Here is a 21,354-nt window from a genome sequence, read left to right on the forward strand (position 1 = left end):
GATTTACCACGTGACCTGGGTGAGGTATTTATCTTCTCCAAGTCTCATCTTACTCATCTGTAAAATGGGGTTAGGAGAGCTTCTTGGAAGGACTAACTAAGATAATGCTTGTGAAATGCCTGGAAATATCAACTGCAGTGTGCCATTGCCCAGCTCGGGCCCCTGGGCGCCCTTCACAGGGGGAATGACCACACTTGGAGACCCTGGGAACTAAACCAACCCTGCCCGCACCAGGAACCCAGGAGCAACAGCCAACATTCTCAAATACTCAAGCTTCCTGGGAAACCCGAGTTCCCTCCTCAGCCTGGGGCTGTAGGACCTGATTCGCTCCAAGGAGTGAGGGCTTCCAGGGGGAGAGGGACTTGAAGGGAAGCATCCCAACCATGTGTGTGAGGAGTCCCTCATCAGAAGGGGCTCTTTCAGGAAAGGCCGGACACAGGGATGTCATCCCTGTGTCGTGCCCAGAGCATTGTAGCATGACATACTGGCCACGAGGATGGTGGCTGCGGATGGTGCAGGAGACCCACTCCCAGACTCTGTGGCGCCTTTGTCCCCTGCTGGTGTTTATCCTGGGTATCTCCTCTCAGTCTGCCCACAAAACTCTGCCTCTCTGGTGGTGGCCTGTCTGCCTCCTGCCCCCTATCAGACCCCGACTATCCTCCCTGGCTCTGGCCCCAAAGGTCACCCCCAGGCTCATCCCCAAAGTCTCCTTTTTAGCTCCTCCTGAACAGAAGAGGGCTTTTTCCTGTGGCTGTCCAAATGACAGCTCAGGAATTCACCCATTTCTCAAGGCTCTAAGACAAAACATCAACTTCTTAGCCTGGTGTTAGAGCCTCTCCCATTTGGACTACCCTAAGCATGGCCATAAGCCAGGAACTACCATGGATTCAGCCCTTGCTGTGTGCTCTGCTGGCGCATCCCTAATGCTGCAGCCAACTGTGAGGAGATGTGATTGGCCCAGATCACAGGTAGGAACTGAGACGGGAAAAGCTGAAGTGGCTTGTATAAGGCCATGCAGTTCATCAGTGTGGGGCTGGGACTCAATCTGTTATGAAGCCACCTAACCACAGCTGCCAGGTCTTTGGGGCAGAGACCTGCAGCCTCCCACAGTCAGGAGTGGATACAGGCACATCTCTGCTTCCGCTCAACCTCGACGCCAGGGCCTACACAACCGTGAAAGCAGGTCTCAGGCTGATTTCTGCCTCACGCACCTGTGAGTTAGATTGAACCGTATGAATCTGCAATTTGAAAATTTTGGCAATTTCATATGGTCTAACAGTTAAGGTTAGACTCTAATCTAATATTAGTAAGTGGCCGCTAGTCACACACCTGTCCTTACAAGCTCAGAGAGGTCCCTGGGCCTGCCTCTTGCCTGAAAGGCTTCTGAAAGTCGGCCAAGGGATGATGTTCCAGGGTTGGTAAGGATCAGGCCACAGCAGGCTCCATCTGTGGGAGAACCCAGGGGTATCAGAAGCCCAGGCCCACTCCCAAGGCGTGAGGTCACGTCTCTGCAGATTCTCACTCCCTGCTTGTGCAAGTGCTTAAGTGCTTGTACAGCAGTCCTAACCATCCAGGTGTCTCACTACCCCTTCCTGTTGGTTGTGAAAAATCATTGCTAACATCCCTCTGTTAATAGGGCTCTCCAGTACCCAGGAGATAACGTATTAGAGGTGAGGCCTCCTAATTAGGGTCTTTCAAATGTAACTCCCACTCATAAGATGGATGAAACTCATTAAAAAATAATCTAAAATAATGTGTTACAGACAGTAGAACAAAACCCAAGCTGTTTGACTCCAGGCTTTTCCCTCCCTACCTCAGGGCCTGTTACCCGCTATCTTAGGGAAGAAGCTCTTCTTAGCTCTGTCCCTCTCCCTGCATCCAAACACTCATAGCCCCCAGTCTGGTGTACTGCCCACCCTCACTCTATTCCTCCAGAGGAAATACTCCACCATGCCCTTTTCTTTAGCCAGCTCTGATCCACCTTAAGCTGTCTCTGAGCTCCCCAGACACCTCTGTCCCAGCAGCCATGATTGCTCCCTGAGAACTCTGATTATTTAAGCTACTCAAAGAATCAACCAAGATGTATGGAAAATCTGTGTGACAACAGGCATCCTTTACTGAGTGCCTGCCATGTGTCCAGCATCTCATACTCATCATCCCTAATCCTTATAACAACTTTGCAGGCAGGTACAGATTATGCCCAGACCACGGAGGAGGGGTGGGATCCTGAGCACTTTTAAGAGTCAGACAAACCTGGGTTTGTTTCAGGACCCTGGTACTTAGAGCTGTGTGGCCTAGACACTTATCCCCTCTGAGCCTCAGATTCCTCACATGTAATATGGACAACTAACAATACTTACCTTCTGGATTATCTAAGGATTTGAGGTAACATAGGATAAGTTGGAGGAGCCAGGTAGGCACTTGGTAAAAGATAGCTCTTGTTAATAGATCACTGATGGTGCCGGGCAATGTACCAGGCAGTTTATATACTTTATCTCAGGTAGCCCATTCTATAAATAGCAGTGTGGAGGCCAAGAGAAGGGAAGTAACTTAGGTAAGACACTGTGGTATCCTCCAGGGTGCAAAGCTGTAGCAGGGAGGTCCCTGCCCTCAGAGACCTTACAGGGAGCTGGGGAGAACAGACACATATATAGAAGGATTTATTTATTTATCTTTTAAATTTTATTTTATTTATTTTTATTTTTTGGCTGTGTTGGGTCTTTGTTGCTGCATGCAGGCTTTCTCTAGTTGCGGCGAGCGGTGGGTTCTCTTGTTGCGGACCATGGGCTCTAGGCTCGCAGGCTTCAGTAGCTGCAGCACGTGGGCTCGGTAGTTGTGGCTCATGGGCTCTAGAACACAGGCTCAGTAGTTGTGGCGCATGGGATTAGTTGCTCCGCGACATGTGGGATCTTCCTGGACCAGGGCTCGAACCCGTGTCCCCTGCATTGGCAGACGGATTCTTAACCACTGCACCACAAGGGAAGCCCTATAGAAGGATTTAAAAGCCTCATTTATTCATCTTGTTGAGGGTGTTGGAACAGATCCTCTCTGAGGCCCCAAGTTTCAGAGCACAACTAGTCCAAGAGCCTCCCAAGTAGTTTAGACATGAATTCTCAGCACTTCACAGCAGGGAGAGATCAAGAGGGCTAGGGAGGCTTCCAGGGGGAGACAACACCATACTTTGGACTTGAAGGATGGTGGGAGGAGGAAAGGGCATTCCAGGAATGGGACCCGACATGAGCAAAACCTGGGGGTGGGAATGGCCTGCGTGTCCATGAGCTAGCTGGCTGTGACTTAGTCCAACTGCAGCCCAGTGTGTGCTGGAGGGAGGTTAGAGATCAGCTCCAGAGGGGAGGGCGGCGCCCCCCTGGGAGCCCTGTTGGGAGTATGTGGTCTTAGATTTTATCACGGTTTCCAGAATCAGTAGTCAGGGAACTGGCATTTATTGAGCACTTACTATATGACATACACTGATCCAGGCATACAGTGGAGAACAAGACAGGCAGAGTCCATGCTCTGGAGAGGCTTAGTGTAGTCAGCAAAGAAATTGGATAATTTCAGGTACTGGTTGATCAGTGCTGAGAAAAAGATAAGACAGTGTGATGAGACAGTGACCTGGGAAAAGGGAGCTGCCTTAGTTAAAGGGGCATCAGGGGAGGCCCTGCTGAAGGGCTGGTGATGCGAGTTGAGCCCCAAGTGGTGCCATGCATTAATCTGGTGGTGGGGAGGTTCCAGGCAGAGGGAACAGCGAGTGCAGAGGCCCCAAGGTGGGAACAAGCTCTTTTCGTCAAAGGACCAAAAGAAAGACTGGTACAGTTTGAGTGGTGTGAATAATAAAGACAGTGGGCCGTATGGTCACAGAGGTTGCACGGGCAGATCCTGCAGGGCTTTGTAGGCCATGTAGGAGTTCAGACACTGCTCTAAGTGTGATGAGAAGCTATTTGAGGGTTTTGAGCAGGGGAGTGATGTAGCCTGTTTATGTTTCAGAAAGATAACTCTGTCCCCTGTGTGCAGAGCAGATTGTAGGGGAAAGGGCAGCCGCAGGAAGACAATTTGCAGTGTTTGTGGAGCTCCTGGGATGAGATGGGGTGGGCAAGGGCAGTGGGGATCCGCTTGATCCAATGGCCAAGAGTTTAAGTGTGAAATGAAATGACCTTCCACCCACTAGGCTGTGAGCCCAGTTGGGATCCCTGATGACCAGAACAGGACCTGGCCCCCGTCATAAAATGTAGACCTTTATCAAGAGATTTAAAGTAATGAATGGACTGTTATTGTTACTAAAGCCCAAAGCAGGAGGCAAGCCTCGCTAGGAGGTGGATTCCCAGGCCAGCATGGGGTTGGCTTTCCGACTCTCCCCTTTTTGCAGAGAGGAGTCTGCCTCTGCAAAGAAAGGTCCCTCTTGAGCCTTGGGTCCCTTGGGCAGCCTTTAGTGGTTTTTGCTCTTGTCACACAGCTGCATTTCCAGGGCCTTGACTCCCTGTCATCAGGAGCAGGCAGTCTAGGACCAAGGCCTTACTTCAGGGACCAGGTGAGTCCACAGGTACCTTTTCCCAGTTTTAAGGTTAGGGCTTTAGAACCTGCTTACAATGTCCCTTCAGATCCTGTCTTTTCCACTCCCCATAACCTCTCTCAATCCTAGTTTTTTTCATCAGCAAAATGGGACCCTGGGACCCTGATGCCTGCTCACTGGGCTGTGATGGGACGTAATGACAGAATCACCTCAGTGCCTTGTTGTGCTCAATACTTTAAATAGTATTATTATGCAATACAGTCAGACAAAGCTATGAGGCGGCTCTGTCCCCCGTCCTGCTGATCCTCAATAGGAGGATGACTGACATTCCTACTGCCCATGCAGTCTCCACCTCAGCAGCACCGTGTGATCTGCCTTGCCCTCACCACATCCCAGATGAGGAAGCAATTGGATGGAGGGGTCCTTGCTTCGTCCAGTGACTGCTAGCAAGTGGCAGAGCCGGGGTGTGATGTGGTCTTGAGTCTGAGTCCAGGCTCCTTTCATCTGCCCAGGCCACTGACTTTCAAAATGGGCTTTTCTGGCTCCAGGGTTTGATGTGGTGCCTCAGGGTCCAACTGTGAATCTGTGTGTGGCTCCTGCCACCCCTTCCCCCATTCAGCCAGAGGTGTTTGTTAGTTCTGTGTGATACATTAGACAGGAGCCTAAGATTCCCTTTAAAGAAAGGAGTCTGCCTTTCTAGTAAACCCCGAGGATCTAGGCCAGGTCCCTTGGTAGCTGATAAATCTATTTATTCCTTGGCGTTAGTGTCCAGGCACACTTCATAGCTGCAGCTGAACTGTTGAGAGCGCGGGCTCTGAAGTCAAGGTAACTGGGTCCAAATCCAGGCCACCACCTTCCCAGCTGGGGCGCTTAGGCAAATGCTTAGGCTCAAAAGCCTGCTGTGAGGATTAAAGGAGTTAACTCATGTAAAGGGGCTGGCACGTAGAGAATGCTCAATAATGGCTCTTCCTGTAAGAAGCCCTTAAGTGAGAAACCACCGATGCTATCATTTCACTGATGGTGTATAAGGAAGGAACCACTGATGCTATCATGTCAGATGTCATGATGCCATTTGATAGGAACCATAGACATTTTGGGGTGTGCTGGGGGACAGGTGCTATTGTGACAGGCAGGACCAGAAGCACAAGCCAGTGGAGAGTGTTTTGCCGGCAGGTTGGCAGCCAGGCTTATTGGTAAAAGGGCCACTCCCCCAGGAGCTGGGACAATTTAACAGATTATCGGAAACAATGGCTAATTAGGAACTAAGCTTTTTGGCAGGAAGTCTTTTATTATAAAGCTTGATAAAATTTCACAGGCCACTGCTGGTGTCTGGGGCCAGAACAGGAACCTTCTCTGTCCAGGCCTGAGCACTGGGAAGGCCATTGGAGCCTCAGGCCCCCCATCTCCCCCTCTGCCCTTCCTCACCTAGAGGCCTTGACAAAACAGGAAATGGTCTGGGAGGCCACCAGGCCACAGAAGTCATGGTTCACTCCGTGTGCCTTTAGGTAAGCCCCATGCTTTCTCTGGGCCTCGTTTTCCTTACTCTCTAAGGAAGAGATGGCCACAGGATCCTGGACCCCTCCCGTGAGAGAACCTGAGAGAAATTTCCAGACCCAAGACGGTGGTGGACCTGGCATGGGACTTCTGTGCCCCTCTGCACAACCCATGCCCTCCTGCCTGATGCCCAGACCTCTGGCCATTCTCCCCAGCCCTGGACACCCACCCAGTCCCCTATTCCCAGAGCCAAGCAGATTTCCTCGTCCTATTTGTATTTGAGTCAGATAGATTTCTGGCCTCTAATTTTAATCCCAGTGAACATGATTCATGAGGATCCAGGGGCTGGGGTCTGCAGCAAGATGTTAGAATCTGCCATTAAGGAGCCATCAGTAATATATGAAAATTATAGGGGAGCTCTGGCTGGGGAAAGGTGGGCAGCTTGGAGGTAGAGAGCAGCCTGTCAGCTCTGGCCTCCTTCTGTCCTGGCCAGCACAGTCACCGGGGGCTTCGCAGCTGGGGGGGAAGGTCTCTGAGGCTTCATCCAGCTGTAATTTGTAAAAAGGCAAGAGCTGCTTAAATCAGGGGCCGTTAAGATTGTTCAGGCTTGCAGAGCCACCCACTCACTACTGAGGCAGAGGATTGCAGTGAACACCGTGATCCTGTCACTCCTGGGAGCCCTGGCCCTCCCCCCGGGCCTCCTGGAGCTCTGCTTCTTCATGTGTAAAATGGGGATGATAATAAAATCATCTCCATGGGGGTCAGTGGGGGGTTAAATGAGATCATGAATGTGTGGAAGTGTTGTGAAGATGAGAAGTCACGATACAAAGCGGAAGGAGGAGGAGGATTTGATGGAAGGGAGACACCTGGGAAAGGGGGGCATAGACAGGCTTCTGGGACAAGAGGGCACTGCTCAGAGCCAGAGCCCCGCCTGGCCTGGGCTCTTGTCACTGCCCGTTTCCTAATCAGCTATGTGACCTCTGTCAGAGCACCCCATCCCCGCTTCCCTGCCTCTCTTTTCTCATTGGTTGAGAGGATTTGGTTCCTTCTGGCCCTAAAATCTTCAGTTCTGAGTCAATTTGTTAGTCAATGAATGTTCACAGAAATCATAGGAAGGACCAGGACTGTGGTGTGTGTGTGTGTGTGTGTGTGTAGGGGTTAGAGGTGGTGTGGAGGTTGAGCAGAGGAATAGATCGGGGCGCTCACCTGTGCCACCTGACCTGTAGAACCACCCAATTCCACAGGAAGAATTAACCAGGTGGAAGGGACAGTCAGCACTGAAGAAGTTCAGAGGTTGGGCTGGGGTAAAGACTGATAGGACATATTCCCAGCCTCATTCACAGTATTAACCTCTTATTGTTGAGTGACTCAATCAACTCCTAATTGATTAGGAGCCAGAATGCCTGAGTTTGAATCCTGTTCCTTCCACCCATTAGCTGTGTGACCTTGGGCAAGTCACTCAGTCTCTCTGAGCCTTATCTTAGTTTACTTTTCTGTAAAATGAAGATGATAATAGTACTGCCTCATAAGGTTATTATGAATATTAAATGAGTTAATATATGGAAAACACTTAGCACCTGGCACCTGGTAGGGCTTGGTGACAGTTGTCATCGGTATTGAAGACCAACTGGGCAGCAGATGCTCTGTGCAGCCTTTCATGCACATTTCCCTCTAGCCTTCCCCTGGAGAAGGAAGGATGTTCTGTTTTAGCGATGGGGAAATGCACCTTCCGAGGGGTTACCCAGGTGGTCTCACATAGATAATAAGTAACAGAACCCTGGCCAGTGGGGCTCCTGGGCCACTGGCCTGGCTACCCCTCTGCACCTCCCTGGCTCCAGCCATGGGCATCTGTGGGGAGTTGACCGACATGTTGGGAGACATCCCTGAGCTGCTTGCTGTCACTGCCCCCAGCAAGTGGGTTGTGAGGAAGAAGAAGAGGACCAGATTTTGGAAATCTGGAAGCAACAGAGAGAGCCTCTTCCCAGGCTGCCTTTGTTCTGCATCTCCAGTGTCTGAGCTGGGGATGAGTGGGCCAAGGGCACCACTCCCCCCATTCTCACTAGCAGCCTCCTTGCCCAAGGGCTCCTCCTGCCTTCCCTTTCCTGCAGTGGCCAGAGTGAATTTTCTTCTCTAGGCCTGGGTGGCTAAGCAAAATTTACACATTCTACTTCCTTTTTTCTAACTGAGGCCTGGGCATTGCTAGGTGTTGAGGGGAGCCCACAGGGAGGGCAGAACCTTGATCTTAATGGAGCAGCTAGTTTGCAAGAGCAAAGGGCCAGCCCTGAATTTTCCCCTCAGCCTTACCCTGTATGTGGAAGTTATTTGGAGAGAAACCACACAGAACTGGGACCTCCAGGGGACTTAAGCACAGAGGACCCCTTTAGATGGAGGATAGAAACCTTCTCAGGCATGGAAGATGGGTAGGAAATGTTAGCAGTTAGGGCCAGGAGCATCTCAGAGACAGGGCTGAGTTCAGAGACTTGGGAGGTATATACCTCCTGGGTGGCTGGGCCAGGGTTTGGGATTTATAAAGAACCAGAGTGTGGAATCACAAATTTACAGAGCATGTTTTATGTCCCAGGCTCTCTTCTAAGTATATTACATACACTAAATCATTTAAGCCTCCAACAACTCTATAAAGTGTGGATAAATGGTCATTTCCATTTTATGGAAGAGGAAATTAAGGCAAAGAGGTGAAGGTGTTGCAGGAAGGGGGACCCCTTCCAGGGCCCAAGGGTGGGCTCTTGTCTAACACTCAGAAATTAATTGTCTGAGGAGACACACACACTGACAAAGCAAAAGACTTTATTGGGACGGGGCGCCTGGGTGGAGAGCAGCAGGGTAAGGGAACCCAGTAGAACTGCTCTGCCACATGGCTCACAGTCTCAGGTTTTATGGTAATGGGGTTAGTTGCCGGGTTGTCTCTGGCCAGTCATCTTGCTTGGCCCAGACTTGGTCTGACTCAGGGTCCTTCCTGGTGGTGCGTGCATCTCTCAGCCAAGATGGATTCCAGCGAAAGGATTCTGGGAGGTTAGTAGGACATATTATGGGCTGGCGTCTCCTCCTTCCTTTTGGCCCCTCCCAAATTCTTCCAGTTAGTTTTACAAGACGTATTATGGGCTGGCATCTCCCCTCTCTCTTTGGCCCCTCCCATATTCTCCCAGTTAGTTTTCAGCAGCAGTACCATGTTCCTTATCAGGACCTCCTGTTGTGAGAAACTTATGCAAGTGGTTATCATGGTGCCTGGCCAAGGTGGACAGTTTCGGTCAACGGTTCCCTAACAAAGGGATTTGGCCAAGGTCACACAGCCAGTGAATAGCAGAGCCAGGATTTGAAACCAGGAAGCCTGGCCTCAGACTGCTCTATTAACTATTTCACTTTACTGCCTTATGTGCGAACCCCCAAGATCTGCCTTCCAAAGCTAGAATTAGTGGTTCTTAAAGCTTTCTGCTTCCCTTTGAGAAATTGATGAAAACCATGGCTTCTCTCCCCAGAAAATGAGGACATGTACAGATATTTGCATTCAATTTCAGGGTATCACAGCCCACTCAGAGCTGGTTCTAATCTAGCGGTTGCCCTTCCCTGCTGGGCTCTCTGACATCTGTGTGGATGGGGCCGGGATGGCTACTTTCTACAAAGCAGAGGCTGTGGGGAGAGCCCTGGACCCTGAGAGTCCCCACCAAGGCCCACAGGTAGGATGGCTGGGTTGGGACCCTGCATCTCTGAGGGCTGTCACAGACCTTGGGTACCTAGGCTGCATCGGCAGGAGTCACACACTTTACTGGTGACATGAATGTTACTGTGTCTAAGAAGAATGGGGTGGGGGTGGGGACCATTCTTGGTTTGTGTTCGGGTGAGTTGGAAATGGTATGAGTGTGTGAATGTGTTTGTGAGAGAGAAAATATATCAGTCAGGGTCCCAGCAGGAGAGAGAATTCTACTCAGTTGTTTTCACTGAAGAGATTTAATGGATTTCTTTCAAAGATATGGGTGAGGTTGAGGACACCCACAGGGACAGTGCAGCACCCAGGGCCTGGCAACAACAGGGAGCTGTTTCCACCCAGGCTTGAAGGGGCAGTGGGAGGAGACAATGTTATTGTGTGTGAGTGAGAGGTGAGCGTGGTGGTGGGTGTGGGGGAAGCAGCCCCTCCCAGAACCATGGTGCTGAGACTGGGCCAGAGACAGAGGAAATAGCCCACATTCTCTCATCTCCCGTCTCCCATCTGCCATCTGCCATCTGCCAGTGCCTCCCACTGGCCAAACCCAACTGGAACCCACAGAGCAAGGGAACCAGGTGATGGAGTTTGATGGGAAGCAATCTCCTGGAATGGAGAAGGAGCTGGGCAGGGTGGGGCGGCAGCAGGAGACTCTCCAGCATGGAGAACAAGCCTCCAAATCAGTCTAGGACTAACTGCCAGCTCAGTGCCCCCTGCAGGTCAGGAGGCCCATGTCTTGACACAGGCTTGCCCCTTCCCGGCCTTGTAGTTGGATGTGGGAAGGGAAGACCTTACTGCCTGACCTGGGTTCTCAATCCCAGCCTTGCACTGGCCCTTGTCCCAGGGCAGTTTGGTGGGACAGCTGCCCACCTGCCCCCATAAATCTCAACTTCTATGTGTAGCACAGCCCCTGGGAGCCACTTAATTTAGTCCTCACAGAAGTTTCAAGTCTGCCTCCCCTCTGAGGGTCTCGCTCAAACTGATGATATGTAATTAATGCTGCTTAATTGATATTCTTGGGACTTAGTCATAGGGGTTTTAGGAACCCTTGGGAGCATCTTTTGTGACATGTCAGGAGCTTTTCCCACTGAGTTTTGTTGCCAGGGACAAGAAGTAAGCTTTTCAGAGGGTGAATACCTTAATTTCCAGGCTTATTTCTCATTTGTACTTTCTCCTCTCTGGGAGGCTGTCCCAGCCCCTGGGGTCAAAGTCCCCTCACCTCCCCGACTGCTCAGCCCCTTCCCCAATTTCATACCACAGCCTCCCCAGTCCACACTTGCCACCTACCCAACAATTCTCTAGGGTTCTCTGCATCAGAATCACTTGGTAAAACAAAGCAGATTTGGGGCTTCCCTGCAGCTTTGTTCATCAGAGAATTCCTGTGCCTACCAGTGTTTGGTGGTCTGTGCCCCAGACTTGAGCAGTGTCAGGCCCCCTCCCATCCTTAGAGCCCAAGTGTGGACAAAGGGCTTCAGAATGGAATGGAGGGAGGGACAGGCCCTTCCAGGGACCTGGAAGGGCGTTCAGGGCTGGCTTGGCTCAGGATTACAGAGTGGTGAGGGGTTAACCTACCTTCCCCTCCTCCCCAAGCCCCCCTTAGCAGAGTCAGATCTCGTGCCTTTGCGTGCTTCCCGCTGCTTGCTAAAACCTCATCTCTCCAAGCCCCTTCTGGCTTGAAATCTCTAATTCTCTATGTAGAACGAAATACAACCAAATTAATTTTTTCTTTTTGTTTTAAAAAAAACATCAGTTCAGCTGTGATCTGACCGTCATTAATAGGGGTATAAATTGGATCTGACACGGACCCAGTGGCTTCTTGGATTTTTAAAATCCAAGTTTTCACATTTTTTTCCCTTTGTTATTAGCCCAAGTAATGAAGGCTATAAAACATCTTTAGTAAGTCCCTGGGTTTAAGATTTCATTCGCAGTAGTTTAGGATGTGCATATATGTTAATTACCCCTGGTCCTGGTAATTTATCACCGCCCAGCCAGGCTCACTTGTCCCCTTTCCTGCTCTAGGAGATATTGGGTGCCCTTGGAGTCCCCCTCCGTGTCCTGTTTCCAGGGGAACTCCATTTTCTTCTCCAGCAGAGATCAATCTCTAGGGAATTCCCCCCTATTGCGCTTCAAGTGCCATTTTAAAAGCAGCGCTGTCATCTTCCCTAATGGGTGTTTTCCTTGGAGTCTCTGCCGGGAGTGGAGGGAGATGGAAGGATGCACAAAGGAATACTTGCCTCTTCTGGGCTGGGGTTTATATAAAATCCTGCCGGAGGGATTTTTTTATTGTGTTTGAGAGAGGAAGGCAGTGCATTGAGGAGGAGGTAGGTCCCTTTCTTAAGAGGATTCTCTCGAACCTGGGTGTTTTCCTGGAATAGTCTACATTCTAGAAAGCTATTAGGAGAAATTTTCTTTGCATCTGAAGACACGCGGGATTAAGAATTAGAAAGGGCAGGAGAGGAAAATGCAGGAACTGTTTTGCAACCAGGGTTATAAGATCGTTATGGAATTTGTGGGGTGGGGCAGGAACCCAGTCTTATTCAACTCAATGTCCTTACCATGGCCTTGCACACAGGGAGGCTTCTATAAATGCTTGTGAAGTAAACCTCATCTTTATTTGGCTTTCATAATGCTTGAGGACTCTTGGCAGTTAGATGAAGTAAAAATATAATAAGCCTTGGGGAGTATCTCTGTGCTTCCTAGAGGAGATGCTGCCCGATTCGTGAGTCATTTAATAAAGCCAATTAGATCTTCAAATTAAAAAAATATATATATATACATGTGTATATATATATATATATATATATATATATATATATATAAAAATATAAAATGAGCTTTGGAGTTAGACATTCTTAGGTTTAGATGGTTTAGATCCCAGCTGTGCCTAGCTGGTGTGAGCTTGGGCAAGTCGCTTAACCTCTCTGATTTTCAGTTTTCTCACTTGTAAAATGGGTAAATGGTCACAGGGTTTTTGTGAGAATTGAATGCAATAATTCAATGATCCACTTGATCTACTAAGCATTCAGTAAGGGGCTCAGTAAATGTTAGTTTTCTTCCTTCCTCCTACCATGTTCCTACTGAGAGTCTGTGGTTCTCAACTCCATCTGCATCTTAGAATCATGTAGGAAACTTTTAAAAAATACAGTTGTTCAGGCCCCACCCATTGAGATTCGGATTTAATTGGCCTGTGGTAGGGCTTGAGCATGGATGGGTTTTTTTGTTTGTTTGTCTTTTTTGCCGCTCCTCATGGCTCGTGGGATTTTAATTCCCCTACCAGGGATTGAACCCTCACCCTTGGCAGTGAAAGCGCAGAGTCCTAACCACTGGACCTCCAGGGAATTCCAAGCATGGGTATTTTTAAAAATCTGTTAAAGGATACGTTTTTTTAAAGACAAAATCACGATTCCCGTAGAAATATAAAATGAACACACGGCAAAGATTTATTCAACTTATTAATCAACGAGGGACCCAGAAAGATGTTATAACTGGTTCAAATAATTCCAACAACACACACATATATGAAATCAGGAATACTGAAATGAATTTACAAATAGCTGCAAAATTGGTCTGTATCCGCAGGGTAATAATCAAATAATCAATTGCATTCCACTGAGGAAAATCCATTTGCATTTCTATGGATAAAATCATCTGCATTACTCTATGCTTTCTGTAATTTACGGAGTTGTAAAGTAGCTCAGGGATAATGAACGATGCAGACCTCTCTGAAATCAGATACCCGGACTAGTATGCGAAACAGGATGCCCAGTGATCTGCTTTTTTGTACATTTTAATAACTTTCACACTTCCCCAGCTAGGGTGGAGCACCCTGCCTTAGACCTTTGTATATAGTTCTGTTAACAGTGTTGTCACACTGTATTGTAGTTATTTGTTTGAGTTGTCCCACCTATGATAGAGAAGTCCTTAAGTACAGGATTCGTGTTCTATTTATGTTTGTAACCCAGCACCCACCACACTGCCTGGCCTACTTTATAAGTGCTTAAAAATTGTTGCATTCATAATTGGATTGAGTTGGATAACTCTAAGAAGCAAGCAGAACGAGTATTATTCTCCATCTTCTGATGAGGAAACTGAGGCTTTGAAAGTCTCCGATCAAGTCACACAATCAGCTTGTGATGAAGTTGGGACTCAAACCCTCTCATTGATTTCCTCATTCAACCTTTCTTCATTCAACAATGAGTACCTACTGTATACCAGTCACTGGGAGCAGTGGGCTTCTGCTGTCCTTGCCCTCAGGACCTTATATGTAGGGTAACATGGCTTAGAGAACGTGAGCCAGAATGCCTGGGTTGTGCCTTGAAGTCAGCAATTATTAGCCATGTGACCCTGGACAAATTACTTGGCTTTTTGGTGCTTTCATTTTCTCATCCATAAAATAGGGAAGCCTGCCATAAAAGGATTAAATAAGGTAATATGGTGTGAAGTGTTTACTGCAGCTGCTGGTGCTATAATCATGTGGGACTGTGAGCCTGTGACTCTGTTAAACACTGTGTCAGGTCCTGAGCTGCAAAGACAAGGAAAACTTGGATCCCCGCCAACCCATTGCTTGAGAAGCTCAGTCTAGTGGGATGGAAAGAGTAGATCATTATTAGGTCTTGTGATGAGTGCAGCCATAGGGATATGAGGAGGATTATGGTAGTGCAAGGGAAGGGGTGGGAGTTAGAGAGCTGGACTTTCAGGGAGCTGAGTCCTTAAGCATTAGCGATTGGCCTACCTGGGGTACCTGCCAGGAGGTGGCTATTGCAGTGATTGAGGCGAGAAAATGAAGAGTCCTCACCAAGGGCACGGCAGAGGAGGCAGGGAGAGGGGAGAGATTTAGCTGATGGAATTGTTGGGAATGAGAGATTGATTCGCTGTGGGCCTGAGGGCAGGAAGGTGCCAAATCTAGTGCTCCCCAGATGACCCCACACTGCCCTGAGTGGGAGGTTCTCTTTGCAGGTTTCTAACTTACTTCAGGGGAGAAGGGGACACCTAGCTATGTCCCAGACAACTGGAAACATGTTAAGAATGATTGACAACCTATTTAAAATATTTTCATTTTGTCTGCCTATCTTGTTTAGTTTGGGGAATATCATGCTCTACCACCATGGAGTGTACAGTGCTTTTGCACTTTATCTTTTAGACCCATGTCCCTTTTTAAAAATAAAGTCTCACCAAAAATATCTAGTGGATTGAAGACGTAAAAGAGCTGCTTTGATGGAACTGGTAGCCCGGAACGGTGCCTACACTGCCCCCCCTCCATGACATGGGAAGGCTCCTGGGGGCTCCCAGCCCTGTGGACCACAGTCTAGCCCAGTGGTTCTCCAAGGGAGGTCCCTGCACCAGCAACATCAGTGTCACCTGCATTTTTAGAAGTACAGATTCTGGGCTTCCCTGGTGGCACAGTGGTTAAGAATCCGCCTGCCGGTGCAGGGGACATGGGTTTGAGCCCTGGTCTGGGAGGATCCCACGTTCCGCGGAGCAACTGAGCCCGTGCGCCGCAGCTGCTGAGCCCACGTGCCACAGCTACTGAAGACCCTGTGCTCCGCAGCAAGAGAGGCCTCCGTGATGAGAGGCCTGCGCACCACAACAAAGAGTGGCCCCCGCTCACTGCAACTAGAGAAAACCCGCGCGCAGCAACGAAGACCCTACGCAGCCAAAAATAAATAAATAAAATAAATAAATTTATTTTAAAAAAAGAAGTACAGATTCTTAGCCCTCATCCTAAACCCACTGAATCAGAACCTACAATCTATGTTTTAACAAACCCTTTAAGTAATTCTCATGCCCAGAAATGGGGAGTGACTTGCTTTAAGTCATTCAGGGAGTTTAATGGGATATAATTATTGAGTGTCCAGTGTGTGCCAAACTCTAGTGTATATGTTGCAGGGGTTACCAAGAAAGTTAAGTCTCTGAATTAGTTATGCACTGCCGAGTAACAAATGAGGCCACAGCTTAGCCACTTAAACAACAGGGTCATGGATCTGGGTGTAGCTCTGTGGAATCCTTTACGTCAGGGTCTCTCACAAGGCTGTAGTCAAGGTGTTGGCCAGGGCCTCAGTCTTCTCAAGGTTCAGCTGGGGCAGGATCCACTTCTAAGTTCACTCAGTGGTTTTTGGTAAGATTTAGATTCTCAGGGGTGGGTTGGCTGATAGCCTTGGTTCTTTGCCACATGGGTCTCCCCATAGGGCAGCTCACATCATGGCATGTGGTTTCATCAAAGTGAGCAAGCAAGAGAGAGAGGGCGCCTAAGATGGAAGCCATAGTCGTTTATAACATAACCTTGGAAGTGACTTGTGCTCTAGTCCAGTCTTCATTAGAAGTGAGTCACTAGCTCCAGCCCATATTCAAGGGGAGGGGATTGCACAAGGGCATGAATGCCACGAGATGGGACCTTAAAAGATCCCACAGTCCCTGTCTCTGCCTTGCATTTACAATTGGGGCATCAAATCAATACACACCTAATGCGGAATCAGTCAGAGAAGGAAGGTGGTCATAGAGGTGGCACAAGTTCAGTGGTGGCTCAGAGAGAAGTAATTCTCTGGTTGGAGGAATCAGGAAGATTTCCTGGAGGAGGTAGCATTAACAGCAGACCTTGAAGGATTGGAGGATGTGCCATTGGCTGAGAAGGGGAGGCCAGGTGGAGGACACAGCCTAGGCAAAGGCAGTGAGGTGAACAAGTGAAGGGCCTGCTCAGGTATCCAGGTATCAAAACCATCTCACTTGAGTGGAGCCTATATAGAGAAAGGGAGAATAAAGTGACAATGGAGATTGGAGCCATAGGTGGACAGCTTCCACTGTTAGATGTGGGAGCTCTCCCCTTGATGGGGGGGGGGTGGGGGCAGGAGCTGGGAGAGGCATGGCTTCCATCATTACCAGGTTCAGGACTGAGGGGCTCCGAGCCCAGTGCTCCCCTGTTCCACCAGCCTGGCCGTGAGATCCACGCCCCATCTCCTCTTGTAGTTCGGACGCACTGAAGTCATCGACAACACACTCAATCCCGACTTTGTGCGCAAATTCATCGTGGATTACTTCTTCGAGGAGAAGCAGAACCTCCGTTTTGACCTGTAAGTAGAAGATCGTGCTGAGGATGGAGCTGGGGAAGGAACCATGGATGGGAGGTGGGGCTACAGGACCTGTAGTGGGGCAGGAGTTTCCTCACGAGGGAAGGTAGCGGGGAGCTGTGATAGTAGAGGAGCTCAGGGTTGGCCTAGGATAAAAGTGACAATTAGCTGAATCCAGCCCCACCTTCATCAGGAGGTGGAAAGAGGTGGGAGGGGGAACAAAGGCACCCCCCCATTTGTCTCAGTGTGGGAGGGTGCTGGGCAAGCTACCTGATTCCGGGGGTGGTGAGGAAAGATCTTGGGGGCAACCCAGCTCTAATTCTGGGGAGCCCTTTTCCCCCCAGCTCCCCATTGACTTCTCCCTCTGTCAAAGCTTGTTCTGGGAGAGGGTCCCCTCCAGTTTCCCCTCCTGCAGAGGTGACTTGGCTGATGGGGCTCAAAGCATCTGTGTGTTTATCACAAAGATGCAGAGTGCCCCTCTCCTGAGGTTAAGGATGATGGTGGGATTTTAGTCTGATGAGCAGGTGGAGGAGTGGTGTTTTGTTGTATTTTCAGGATCTAAGGTGATTAGAAAGGATTGTGCCCTAGAGAATTGTGGACTGAGTGGGGAAGAAAAGAGGGGTTGGCACCTGAGAGAGCAAAGGAAAAAAATGCAGTGAAAGGAAATGACTTTGGAGGCAGCAATAGAAGGACTTGAGGCCCAGAGCAGTCAATGCAGCCCATTGTAGGGAAGTCACCTGGTGACACTTTGGAGAGAGAAAGTGCTCTGGGAAGGGGACTGGCACAAAGACGACTGCCCCTCAGTAGGAGTTGTCTGTACCTAGAATGACTGTTTGGCTGCAGTAATGGCCAGTGTGAGTAGAGGCGGAATGCAGAAGGGAAGGGCTGCAGGTGAGGCTGTGGGTGAGCCAGCCCCAGGTGAAGAGAGGTGCCCAGCTGCAGGATCAGCTGCCTGTGGCGGGCTGAGGTACAGGTATTCATGCCTCCCTCTTTCCTGAGTGCTCAGGCCTGAGGGCAGGTTGGGCAGGCCTGGGCAAAAGGGAACAATCAGGGAAGGTCAAAGGCAAGGTACTGAAGTCCAAGGGCAGCTGAGCCTTAGCTGGGAAGATGGGAGAACAGTCAGTGAAGAGCAGGCTGGCTCGGGTATCTGTGAACCAGCCAGGGTGGCAGAGCAAGTTTATTTTATTCTTTCAATTTTTAATGAGGTATAACATACATAGTGAAGTGCCCAAATCTTAATAGCGCTACCCCAATGATACATTTTGATATCCATTTCCCACCCAGATCAAGAGACAGACTAGCACCTTAGAAGGCTCCCATTTGCATCTCCCTGCTATTACTCCCAGAAATATCCACTGTGTTGGTGCCTGGTTTTGGGGGAGCAGGGGTCCTGGCTCAGCTCAAGAAGTCAGGCAATTTGGGGCAGGATGCCCCAGCTGCCTTCACCATCTCTCTGTGTTCCCTGCAGATATGATGTTGACTCCAAGAGTCCTGATTTATCCAAACACGTGAGTTCTGCCAGTGCCTGCCCAGCAATTCTGAAAGTCTCTTAAATGCCAAACTCTGAGTTGGCCTTGGGCTTCACTGTGACACAGAATGTGTCTGATGCTGCATCCTGTCATTTCAGAGCCCTCATACTTCCAGGGGTGAGGTGATGGAGGAGGTGGGATGGCTGTGAACAGAGTGGGTGACAGTGGTCTTTTCTGTACCCTGGATGTGCAGGATTTTCTGGGCCAGGCCTTCTGCACCCTTGGAGAGATTGTGGGGTCCCCTGGGAGCCGCCTGGAGAAGTCCCTCACGTAAGTGTTCAGGGGAGTGGGACCTGTATGGTTTGCTTCCTCAGTGATGGGCCAACTTCCTGTTTATCCCTGCTGAGGGCTGGCTCAGGGGAGGGGCAAAGCAGTCAGCCAGTCATAACAGACAATCGGAAATAAGGAGACCTCATGGGCCTTGCCCTTGCAGGGCTTTTAACCCAGTTATCTTGGAGGGAGCCTGGCTCAGTTATTAGAACCCCATGTTCCTTAGCATGGCCCGAGATACTATCTACCCCACTCTCACACCCCACCCCATCATTGTACAGGGGAAGAAACTGAAGCCCAGAGAGGGAAATTGATTTGCCCAAGGCCACACAACTAGGAAGTAGAAGAGCTGGGATTTGAACCCAGGGATCTACTCACAAAGAGTATTCCTCAGATTGTTCATACCTTGTTGAGGCCAGAGCTGGGCATGGTGAGGCTCTCCCTATCCCACCCTGCCCTTGCATCATAGGGTTTTAAGTGCTTTTAGGGGAAGACTATTACACTGAGCAGGCTCTGGGATGTGGAGTCCCAAGGCTTGTCACAGTGGAGCCTGAGGGTGGCTTCAGGGACCAGCCGGGTTGGCCAGGTGATGGGGTGACCTCTCTTGTCCCTGTATCAGGAAGCCCCAGGAGTAGGGCCCAGGCAAGAGAAGCCTGCACGCTAAGACAAGTGTCCAGGTCATAGGGCAGGGTGGGCAGAAAAGCCCCGCACTTGCTTCTGCCAAGTTCACCCTGGATGCTGTCCCCTCACCGTGATCAATAACTGCAGAAGGTGTTATTGTGTGGGGGTGGTCTCTCTCCCAGGCCCTTGTCTCTGACCCCCAGTAACTGTGTGGCAACTTCAGGGTCCCCAGAAAGGGCTCACTATCCCCACAAACGTCTCCTCCTCTGGGTTCACAGAAAATAGTGATAAATAGCTATCATTTATTGAGAACAGGGAGTAAACTTATGTTTGGGGGCTCTGAAGTTTATAGAGTTTGGGGTCCCGGGAGTGAGTTTGTGTCGGCCCCTCTCAGCTCCCCACTGCCTGGATCAAATGCACATGAGTTATTTGGGTCTGTGCTGTCCCCTGACCCACCTTTGGTGGAGGGACACACCTTCAAGAGGGATCAAGGAAGACTTGGGATAGGGGATGGCTACTGAGAGGAGCCTTAAAGGGTAAGCGGGATCTAAAATGCCGAGATGCTGGGTGTTGGTGAAGGAGGGGGATCTACTCTCCCCACTGAAGACACGTGAAGTTTTCATGTGTCTAAGTCTAGTTGTCTCCCAGGCTAGACCTATGAACGGCTCCCTTTCATTGGGCATCTGTTCTGAACCAGACAGTCTTTTGTCTCCATGGCCTCATGTGATTATCTCAGCAATCTCCCCATTTCACAGCCCGAACACTGAGGCTCAAAGAGGTAGAGCAGAGTTTCTCAAACTGTAGCAGGCATCAGCATCACCTGGAGAGCTTGTTTAGTACAGACTACTGGGCTCCAACCCCAGGTCTGGGCAAGGGCCTGAGAATTTACATTTCTAACACGTTTCTAGGGGCTGTGATGCTGCTTGCCTGGGGACCACACTTTGAGAACCCCTGGGGTGGAGCTGCCCAGGGCTTCACAACAAGGTTTGGGAAGAAGACCTCTCCTTCCTCTGGCCTGTGGCTCTTGGTCCTGGTTTGATGTTTGACCCAGAACAGAAACCTGTCTCCAAGAATCTAGATGCCAAGGGCTCTGGCCTCTCAGATTGGGGATACTCAGCTCATGACCTGCCCTCTCTCTCTCCACAGAATAGGAGCATTCAGCCTGAATTCCAGGACAGGCAAACCCATGCCAGCTGTATCCAACGGGTAGGCCACCAGACATCTCTAGCCCTGGAGTCCTCAGACATTCAGCCAGCTCTGCAGAGGGGGCCTCAGAGTCCTGGCCCAGTCCCTGCTCCTACCACTGTGCCTTTAGCCCTGGTCAGGGACACAGAGAGGGTCCTGGGTCCCTCCTAAAGTGGCACTTCGGGCCACTCCGCAGCTGGCCCTCCCCCCGTCCAGGCTAGACCTCCAGCATCCCCAGCCCCAATGGCTCATAGGACTTCAGGGAGCAGGGTGGGGCTTAGAGGTAGGGGCTGTTTCTGGGAATCAGCAGGGGCTGGGCACTCTTCCTTCCCTTCCTCTCTCCCGGCCAGTTTTCTTCCACCTCCCACCTCCTCTAACCCTTCCCCTCTCTTCTCTTCATCTCCTCCCCATCTTCTTCTCCGTTGCTTCCACTGCTGGATGTCAACCTGCTCACAGAGTAGGTTCCGCTAAATCCTTACTCTCCGCATTTGCTTACCAGCTGTGGCAGGCTGGCCTTGTTCCTCCAGCCCCCACCCTGAACATCTGCTTTTGGCTGGCCTCACGCAGATATGGCAACCAAGACCCTCCCACTCTTTCCCTTTCCTCTCCTGGTTGGAGAAAGGGTCCTCACCTGGCAGGGGTGGGGGAGCCAGGGTAGGGAGCATCTGCTTGGGGGACCAGCCTGGAGGTACCTCTCGAGACGAGCACTTTGGCTGAGTAAGCAAAGCTCCACTAGCCTTTGCAGAGGGCTCCTAGAAGTTGGGGTCCCAGCAGCTGGATTGGCCACCAGCCTAGCGGGATGTGGGAAAGAGGCCTTCAGGGGACCCAGGGATGCTCACAGCCCAGGAAGTATATGGATGCTAATTTATAAGAAGAGTAGAGAAGCAGCAATTGGAGAGGGAGCAGGAGTCAGAGAGAGAAACAGAAAGGGAGAGCAAGAAAGACCAGAAGGATGGAGGGAGGGAGGGA

General features: G+C 50.1%; 1 protein-coding gene across 4 annotated transcripts in view; it reads left to right on the forward strand.

The window, feature by feature from the left end:
- CPNE5 (copine 5) overlaps positions 1 to 21,354 on the forward strand; it is a gene marked incomplete at both ends in the record, with an annotated part of 89,748 nt that overhangs the window by 24,427 nt on the left and 43,967 nt on the right. For 3 of the 4 annotated variants that reach the window (XM_082663581.1, XM_082663582.1, XM_082663583.1), the window contains 4 exons: positions 16,680 to 16,783; positions 18,249 to 18,288; positions 18,503 to 18,579; positions 20,347 to 20,406. In XM_082663581.1, the coding sequence (XP_082519707.1) occupies positions 16,680 to 16,783; positions 18,249 to 18,288; positions 18,503 to 18,579; positions 20,347 to 20,406 (281 nt within the window). The remainder of the gene's footprint in view (positions 1 to 16,679; positions 16,784 to 18,248; positions 18,289 to 18,502; positions 18,580 to 20,346; positions 20,407 to 21,354) is intronic. The other variant, XM_082663584.1, reaches the window with a different exon arrangement.

The sequence above is a fragment of the Grampus griseus genome (assembly GCF_964374135.1).
Source record: "Grampus griseus genome assembly, chromosome: 10".
NCBI lineage: Eukaryota > Metazoa > Chordata > Mammalia > Artiodactyla > Delphinidae > Grampus > Grampus griseus.